The 9,787-nt window shown below is 44.4% G+C and overlaps 1 protein-coding gene across 1 annotated transcript in view; it reads right to left on the bottom strand.

Moving 5' to 3' along the window:
• The window catches only part of GLP1R (glucagon-like peptide 1 receptor), a 59,192-nt gene that overhangs the window by 38,104 nt on the left and 11,301 nt on the right, over positions 1 to 9,787 (bottom strand). Inside the window, exon 3 of the mRNA XM_006860580.1 lies at positions 8,096 to 8,261. Within this exon, the coding sequence (XP_006860642.1) occupies positions 8,096 to 8,261 (166 nt within the window). The remainder of the gene's footprint in view (positions 1 to 8,095; positions 8,262 to 9,787) is intronic.

The following is a 9,787-nucleotide window of genomic DNA, read 5'->3' as shown; positions in this document are numbered from 1 at the left end:
TCTGGGCCCATCCTGCACCATCTTCAAAATCGTTGTTATGTTTGAGCTCATTGTTCCAGCCACTGTGTGAATCCAGCTTATTGAAGCGTCTTCTCTTTGGCTGAAACTACTTTTCCAAGCATGATGTCCTTCTCCAGAGACTAGGCCCTCCTGATAATATTTTCAAAGTACGTAAGACAAAAAAATCTCCATCGTCCCTTCTACGGAGTATTCTAGCAGCACTTCCAAGACAAATTTGTTCATTCTTCTGTAAATCCATGGTATTTTCAATATTCTAACTAACAAATGCATGGTATTTTCAATATTCTAACTAACAAATCATTTCTTCTCCTATCCTCTTTATCCAGCTTTAGTATGCATATGAGGCAATTAAAATACCACAGCTTGGCTGAGGCTCACCTCAATCCTCAGAGTAACATCTTTGCTTTTTAATACTTTAAAGAGGTCTTTCTTTGCAGCATATTTGTCCAATGTAATACCTCATTTGCTTTGTTTGCCTGCTGCTTCTATGGACATTGATTGTGGATCTATGTAAAATTAAATCCTTGACAACTTTAGTCTCTTCTCCACTCATCATGAAGTTGTGAAGATTTTTGTTTTCTTTATGTTGAGGAATAATCCATGCTGAAAGCTGCAGTCTTTGACTTTCATCAGTAAGTGCTTCAAGTCTGTCTTGCTTTCAGCAAGCAAGGTTATGTCATCTGCATATCTCATGTTGTTAATGAGTCTTTCTCCAAGAAGAATGATGCCACATTCTTCATATAATCTACTTTCTCAGATTATTTGCTCAGCATGCAAATTAAGTAAATATGGTGAAAAGATACAACTCTGATACACACTTTTACTGATTTAAAATCACAGTGTCCCCTTGTTTTGTTCAAATGACTACTTCTTGGTCTATGTGTAGACTCCTCATGAGCACAATTAAGTGTTCTGGAATTCTCAACCTTTAAACATTATCCATAATTCATTATGATTCACACCGCTGAAGAATTTTACGTAGTCAATAAAACACAGGCAAACATCTTTCTGGTATTCTCTGCTTTCAGCCAAGATCCATCTTATATCAACAATATCTCTCAGTCCACGTCCTCTTCTGAATCAGGCTTAAATTTCTGGCAGTTCCCTGTTGATGTACTGCTGCTGAAACCGTTTTAAAGTTATCTTCAGCAAAATTTTACTTGTGTATGGTATTAATATGGTGTTATGCATTTTGTTGATCATCTTTCTTTTGTGAATGGGCGCAAATATGGATCTCCTTCAATCAGTTGGCCCAGTGTCTGCCTTCCAATATTTTTGGCTTAAATAACTGACTGCTTACGACATTACATCCATTTGATGAAACATCTTAACTGGTATTTTGTCAGTTCCTAAATCTTTGTTTGTTTTCTTTGCCAATGCCTTCAGTGTAGCTTGAACTTTTCCCTTCAATACCATAGGTTCTTGATCATATGCTACCTCCTGAATTTTCTAATGTCAACCACTTCTTTTTAGCACAGTGACTCTGTGTATTCCTTCCATCTTTTTTTGATGCTTCCTGCATCATTCAATGTTTTGCCCATAGAATCCTTCAATATTGCAACTAGCGAACTGAATTGCAACTAGCTTCGTCAGTTCTTCAAGTTTCAGAAATGCCAAGCATGTTGGTTTTCAAACATATAATGATATATGTCTTTGCATATATCATTATACTTTATTTTGACTTCTTCCACCACCTTTTGAAATTATTTGTCTAGTTCTTTCATTTTTATCATTTCTCCCTTTTACTTCAGCAAGGTTTAAAGCAAGTTTCAAAGTTTCTTTTGACATTCATTTTGTTTTGGGTTTTTTTCTGTCTTTTAAATGACTTTTTACTTTTTACATATATGATATCCTTCCACAACTTGCTTGGTCTCAGTCATTAGTGTCCAATGAATCAAATCTCTTCTTGAGATGGTCTCTAAATTCAAGTGGGATATATTCAAGGTTGTGCTTTGGTTCGCATGAAGTCGTTTTAATTTTCTTCAGATTCAACATGAACTTGCAGATCAGCAATTGATGGTCTTTTGTGCAGTCAGGCCCTGGCCTTGTTCTGATTGGGGCTTTGAACATAATTTTTATTTGTTCTGGTTAGCATTCTAGCAAATTCCAGTTTGTCCTGGTTTCATTTTATTGTCTGTGACTGAGTCAGTTTGAGCCTGTTCAAAGTCCTGGTTCTATCTAGTGATATCAAGTTTCCCCAAGGTCTCTTTACACAGATAGAGCAGATATGAGCTCTTCACATTCCATTTGGTAAGTCCCCTTGTATAATCACTACTTACGTTGTTGAAAAATGGAATTTCCAAGGTATAGGTCATTCTTTGGTTGTTCTTGTAAAACGTGATATCTGGTGTTATTTCTATCACAAGGCCATATTTCCAACTACTGATCCTTCTTTACTTCTAACTTTTTCATTCTAATCACCAATACTTATTAGTTCATCCAAATTATGTGTTTGATCAATTTCTGACTGTAGAAATTGGTAACAATATTCAATTTCTTCATCTTTGGCATTAGTGCTTGGTGCATAAATCTGAATAATAGTTGAATTAACTGGTCTTCCTTGTTTGCTGTTGAATTGGTTCTGACTCATAACAACCTTGTATAGGATTTCCAAAGAGCAGCTGGTGGGTTTGAACTGCTGATCTTATGGTCAGCAGTCCAGTGCTTATCCTATAGTGCCACACCAGGACTCAGGTCTTCCTTTCAGACATATGAATATTATCCTGTCACTGACAGCATTATCTTTCAGAATAGAACTTTAAATGTTTGTTTTGACTATTAATGTGTTGCGGTTCTTCAATTTGTCATCCCCAGCATAGTAGATCATATGATGTCTTAATCAAAATCAATAATACCAGTCCATTTCAGCTTAATAATTTTCCTGCGATATTGATCTTCAAGAATTCCACTTATTTTTTGACAACTTCCAATTTTCCTAGATTCATACTCTGTACACATTTTAATTACTAATAGGTGTTTGCAGCTGTGTCGTCTCATTTTGAGCTGTGTCACATCAGTAAATGATGGTCCCACAAGTCTTACTCCACCCACATCATTAAGGCTGACACTACTTAGAGGAGGCAGCTTCTCCTCAGTCGTATTTTGAATGCCTTCAAACCCGAAGGATTCATCTTCCGGCACTGTATCAGACAATATACTTCTGCTATCCATAAAATTTTCACTGGTGATTTTCTCCCAGTGTATCACCAGGTTTCTAGTCTAAGCACAGAATCTCTGGGGAAATGTTTCCATCATGCGTGACCCTTCTGGCATTAGAAATATCAGTGGTATAGATTCCAGCATCATCACTACATGCTGGTCACCACAGTACACTAATCTGACAGTCAAGGGTGATTGGCCACTGAGGAACTGATAAATCACAGCTGGAGGGATGGCTAAGGTCTTGTCAACACAGGGAGGTGGCTGAATGTTAGGAGGCCCAGGAATCTTTTATTAAGTCAGACCCTGGTGCTGGAAATAAAACTCCCAATTAAACACTTCCCCTACCGGAAACTACTGCGGCATCTATAATCAAGCTAACAGTCGCCATTCCACGTGGCTATGGACACTCAGGGCTGTGAAGAGCTGCTCTGAATCCATTAGCTCCTGCTCCCTGGCAACGAGGGCAGCCAGCAAGGTAAGGCGTCTGATGCATCGTAAGTCTTTAACATGTAGCCACATTGCAGTCCTTGCTACCTCCCTGACCCCAATTTCTTAAACGGGCACTTCTTCATCGGGTCTGGAGAAGGAACTTTGACACCACCTCAGCCAGAACTCCACCGAGTCCCCATCTTCCCTTGGCAACCCTGGGGCTGTGGTAAAAGCTCCCAGCTCAACGTCACTCAGGGGAGGTACCTGTCAGAGTTTCCAAGAATTGTGAACGACTGGTGATTTAAAAAGGATTTTACGACTCTCATATAATTAGAACTAAACTAACAAACAGGTAGGGATCAGGAGGGGGGTGCAGCTAATGAGGCTGGAATGATTTGTAACAAGCACATCAGCTGTTTGTGGGCAAACGAGGCTTTTGAAGGGCCCTTAGGCAGCCAACAGGCTCTCTGCAGCACTCAAACCGTCTCCTCGGAAATCTTGTTTACACTAGACATTTCCTTTGAAAGCCTTCCTTCCTTGGCTCATCTGCTCCGGCTCTCTTAGCTTAATCTTGAGTCTCAAATTCTGATTAGAGAAATCAGAATTCAAGAGCTTGGCTGGAGTTCCTGGGACACTATATAGCCCTGAGGTTTCAGACTTGCCCCCATCTCCAAAGCATTGCCTGGGTATCCTCCCCTCTCCTTTTCCCTTCTCCATCTGATTGTCCTTTCAGGTCCAGTCCAACGTCACCTCTCCCTGGAAGCCTTCCTGATGCCACACCCCTAGCAGAAGACATGGCTCTGACCTTCCTCCACCACAGATATGAGAAGTCATTATGGTCCCATTTTACAGATGAGGAAACTGAGGCCCAGGGAGGTGAAGTGAGCTGCCTAAGATTACACAGTTGGTTGAAGGCAGAACCAGGACTTACCATTTCATGACCCACCGTTCCTTGAGGACTGCTGACCCATTCAGCACTACGGCCAGAAGCGGGGCAGGGTGGGAAGGCATCTCCCTTTCTCTCTCTTCCTCTCTCTCACATACACACAGCATCCCTAACTCCTGTCACATGCCCAGTAAATGGTTTGCATTTAATTATTTCTTTAGTCTCTCACTCCTCTGCCTTGATCAGACCCCCATGGACAGCATCATTTGGACTCCCTGCCCTTTAGTGGGTTTGGTCAATGGGAGGTACCAACAAGAGACAGAAGGGTAGGAGGAGAGGCAGATTGGAGTATTCCTTCCTTGCTCTCTCCTTGCCTTGGTTCTGAGGTTCTGATGGTCATAGCTCTGCTGAGTGGTCTCTCTGTATAGCTCCAGCCTTCAGGGGGCCCCTGTCACCTCGTTCCTATCCCTCTGCTACTCAGGTCTGAGGATGGTAAGGTTTTCTGCTATGATAGCCCCTGGGTACTTTATATTTCTGGCCCCTCTGTAGAATAACCACACTGAACTGTGAACAAGATCGGCGATCCAAGCCCACCAGCCACTCCACAGGAGAAAGATGAGGCTTTCTGCTCTCACAAAGATGTGCAGCCCCAGAAACTCTATGAGTCGGCACCAACTTATGGCACCTAATAACAATAACCCTGCCCAGTCTCTGTAAGTGGGATTTAAAATCCTCTTCAAAATTCTAGCTAGAATGTTTTCTGCTGGGGTCCTGCCTGACATAGCTCCCTTTTTCCCTTCCCCCGTCCAAAACACACTGAGAAGTTTCTCCACGGGCTACAACTTGACTAGGCCAAGAAAGCTCCAGAACTTCTCCAACTACTGCCTCATGCCCTGGGTAGGGGCCAAGGCAGCTCTGCCAAGGGGAGAGGCCAGGAGAGTTCAAGATACTGCTGACACTACTGTAGCTCATGGTGTCTCTGCGGGTCCCTAACTCAGGGAGAGGGAGGCGGTGTTGGTGATACTGAGTGTCAGAAAGGGAGTAAATTAGCTTAGTGAGCCGGGGGGTGGGGACGCGTGAAGACTGGCAGGGGGCCTGTGCATTGGCGGTTATCTTCACGGAGAAAGCAATAAAACCATGTTCACTCATAAATGGGCACCACCAGGACCTATTTCCTGCTCAAATAAAATTAAAGGTGATGGATGGAGCTGTACGCAGCAGGCAGAGCTGGGGGCAGCTCAGTGCTGAATGATCAGCCCTGTCCTGGGCCTGGCTCCCTGGGGTCTAGAGGCCCACAGAAGCTGCCCAACCGCTGGGTTCCAAACCTTCGGGAACCACAGAAAATGTGTGTATGGAGGGGCTGCAGTGGATTAGGGTGGCAAAAAAATCACAGCTACCATTTCTTGAGGACCTACGATCCACCCAACACACCCAGCTCTGGATGGCACTTTCCAAATGAACAAACCAAGGCTCAGAAAGGTCCAGGAAGCTGCCCAAGTTCACACAGTCAGCAGAACCATTAGATAGAGGGGTCAGATTTTCTTATCTAGGACAGGCATTCACTTGTCTCCATGCCCCCTACCCACACACAAGGGAGCCTGGTATAGCAACTAAACACACTGACTCTGAGGCAGACTCCTAGATTGAGTCCTGGGTCTGCTGCTTACTAGCCGTATGAATTTGGCAAAGTCATTTAGCATCTCTAGGCCATTGTTTCCTCATCTGTAAAATGGGAAGATAAGGAGTGTTTACTTCATAACACTGTTGTGAGGATTAAATAAGTGTCCATTGTAATGTGCTTACAGCAAGCCTTGCACAGAATGCCGTGTATAGTAGGTTCCAGGCTCTGCCCAGACCAGGGCTTGCCATGTGTGAAGTGGGTGTAGTGACAGAGTGGCTGGAGAAGAGAGCCTCTCTAGGAATTCTGCCTGGGCCTCCTCTGACCTCAGTCCCGTGTGCTGAGGTGAGGCTCCCTGTCAGGCTCTACCAGTTGCCCTGTCCCCTCCAGGAAGACCCTGGACTCCCCATAGTACGACCTCATCCTCCACTTGCTTCTGGGCAGGTTTCTGCTTGGTCTCAGGCCCCATCAAAGCACAGTGGTTAATAACATAGGCTGGATCCAGTCTTGGCTCTGTCATTTACCATATCACCCTGAGTGAACAACTTAACCTTCCAAGGTGTCAGTTTCTTCATCTGTACAATGGACATAACATATATAATGGGTAGTTGTCAAGATGGCATTCCTGGGTGGTACCAGTGGTTACTGTACTCAGCTGGTCACCAACAGTTTGGAGGTTCAAGTCTACCCAGAGGAACCTCAGAAGAAAGGCCTAGTGATCTGCTTATGAGGAACAAACCTTTGGAAACCCTATGGAGCACAGTCTATGCTAACACACATGAGATTTTCATGAGTCAGAGCTGACTCAATGACAACTTGTTTTTTTTTTGTTATTCAGTGGTTTAGTCCAGGAGTTGGTACAAAAGATGTGTTCAATAAATATTAGCTATTGGTGTGGCGCTGTAGGATCAGCACTGGACTAAACCACAAGGTCAGCAGTTCAAATCCACCAGCTGCTCCTTGGAAACGGTATACAGGGTCGCTAAGTCGGAGTTGACTCAATGGCACTTAACAACAACAATTGTTACATAAGGAGCCCTGATGACACTGTGTGCTGATAACTATAAGGTTGGCAGTTCAAATCTATCAGCTGCTCCATGTGAGAAAGCTGATGCTGTCTGCTCCCATAAAGATTTACAGTCTTGGACACACTATATAGGATCACTACAAATCATAATCTATGCAGTTCGTTTTCTCCCCTTATTGGGACAGTGAGTAACTTAAAGTGAGGTCCTTGTCTCCTATTAGCCCCCATGGTGCCTGCCTGGGGCTGGGCTCACCATGGGAGCCTGGGATAGATGGGTAGGAGGTGGGAAGCACATCAACTATCCCTCCAGTCAGGGATCCCTCTGAAGCCTCTGTAGGTCTCTGTACCCCAGTATTCCTCCCACCTACCCAGGTTTCTGCTGTAGGCAGGAGTGAGTTGGGGAAGGCCTCAGGGGTTTGATCAGTGAGTCCCTGAGAAGACCCCTGACTAGGTGCCCCTACCAGGTAGGGGGTAGCAGCATACATATTGTCATAAATACATGCATACAGACACAGCAGAGTCCTGGCGTGGTGCCGTAGGATAAGCACTAGACCGTAAGGTCAGTTTGAACCACAAGGTGATGGTTCAAACTCACCAGCTGCTCCTGTGAAACCCTATACAGGGGCACCATGAGTCGGAACTGACTCAATGGCACTTCACAACAGCAGCAGCACGCACATTGGAGCAATGACATCCCTATTCCCTTCTCCATGGAACTCTTTTCCTTGACTACTGATTAGGGGAGTTGCCTTTTCCTCTTAGTGTGACTCTTGGTACACACACACCTGCCAGCACGGGCCTCAGGTGGCCCAGGCTGCACCTCTGGTCAGCCCAATGCTCTCCACCACCTGCCCTCCACCCAGGAAAGACAGGAAGACCACTCACTGGGGGCCTAAAGACATTCTGGGATGGGAGGGCGGTGTCTCTGATAAAAGGAGGCAGCCCTACCCACCCCCACGCCTCAGCTTCCTGGATACAGGGCAAGGAAGAGATGTAGTGGTGGGGCTCACCGCTGTTGGCCCAGGGCAGATACCAGGGGCAGCTGACGTTCACGAAGGAGCCGGGTAACCCATCTGGCCAGCAGGCATAGTCGTCAAAAGTCCGGTTGCAGAAGAGGCCTAGGTGCAGGGGATGCAGTCTCTGAGTGCCTGTCTGGACATCAGTGCCCATTCCCCCCACCCCTGTTGTCCAGGCTGTTGTCCAGGCTGCCAGCTGCAGGGCAGAAACCAGCAGTGTCTCACCTCTGCTGAGCACTTCCCAGCCTAGCAGGAGACTAGCAGAGGGACTGAGTCACTTACCAGTCCTGGGACCTAGATCAACTTATTTAACATCTCTGAATCTGTTTCTTCATAAGTGCAAAGGAGATAACCCTGGCCCATGGGGCTTAATAGGGATAAATATTGCATTTTAGGTAGATACCTGAGCAGAGTCAGTGCTCAGTCAATAATCTTAGTAGGCCTAAATTTAAATGAGGGGAAAACAGCTGTTTATAGCCATTTCAAACGGTAGCACACAATCAAGAATTGATGGTACTGAGAGACAAAGTCCAAGGTGCACTAAAGGCAGTGGCGAAAAACAAAGCTCCCTGGATAGACAGAATATAAATGGTAATGTTTCAACAAGCTGATGCGGTACTGGAGGCACTCACTTATCTGTGCCAAGGAATTTGGAAGAGAGCTACCTGGTCAACTGATTGGCAGAGATCCATATCTGTGTCCATTCCAAAGAGAGGTGACCCAATGGAATGTGGAAATCATTGAACAATATCATTAATATCATCTGTAAGTAAAATTTTGCTGAAGATCATTCAAAAATGATTGTAACAGCACATCAGCGCATCAAAAATTCAAATTCGAGGACATGGAACCAGGGATATCGGTGCTGATGTGAGAATCATCTTGGCTGAAAGTGGAGAATACCAGAAAGATGTTTACTTGTGCTTTCCTGACTATGCAAAGACATCCAATGGTGTGTAACAAATTAAGGATAACAATGCAAAGGATGGGAATGCCAGAGCACTTAGTTGTGCTCAAGGAACTTGCACATAAACCAAAGAGGCAGTCATTGGAACAGAACAAAGGAATACTAAATGGTTAAAATCAGGAGAGGTATGCACCTCCAAGGTTGTTTCTTTTCACACTTACTCAATCTGTGCTGGATTATATAAAGAAGAAGGTGGCATTAGGATTGGAGGAAGACTCATTAACAATCTGTGATATGCAGATTGACACAACCTTGCTTACTGGAAGCCAAGAGGACTTGAAATACTTACTGATGAATATCAAAGACTACAGCCTTCAGCATGAATTGCACCTTAATGTAAAGAAAACAAAAATCCTCACAACTAGACCAATAAATAACATCATGATAAATGGTGAAAAGATTGAAGTTGTCAAAGACTTTATTTTGCTTGAATCCACAATCAATGCTAATGGAAGCAGCCTTCAAGAAATCAGGCATCAAATTGGGAGTGGGGGACTACAAAGGCAAGAAGTGACTGGCTTACAAGCTTTCAAGAGGGAACCTAGTGCTAGGGAGCATGGCGGAAGGCAGAATCTCCACTAGGTACTATTCAATCTGTCTGGGTGGAGCTGAAAAAGGAGATACAGATGGGTAACTCGTGATAATGTAGTGAATAATGCTT

The sequence above is a fragment of the Chrysochloris asiatica genome, unplaced genomic scaffold (genome assembly GCF_000296735.1).
Source record: "Chrysochloris asiatica unplaced genomic scaffold, ChrAsi1.0 scaffold00038, whole genome shotgun sequence".
Lineage (NCBI taxonomy): Eukaryota > Metazoa > Chordata > Mammalia > Afrosoricida > Chrysochloridae > Chrysochloris > Chrysochloris asiatica.
The sequence above is the reverse complement of the archived record's forward strand: the minus strand, read 5'-3'. Positions and strand labels throughout refer to the sequence as shown.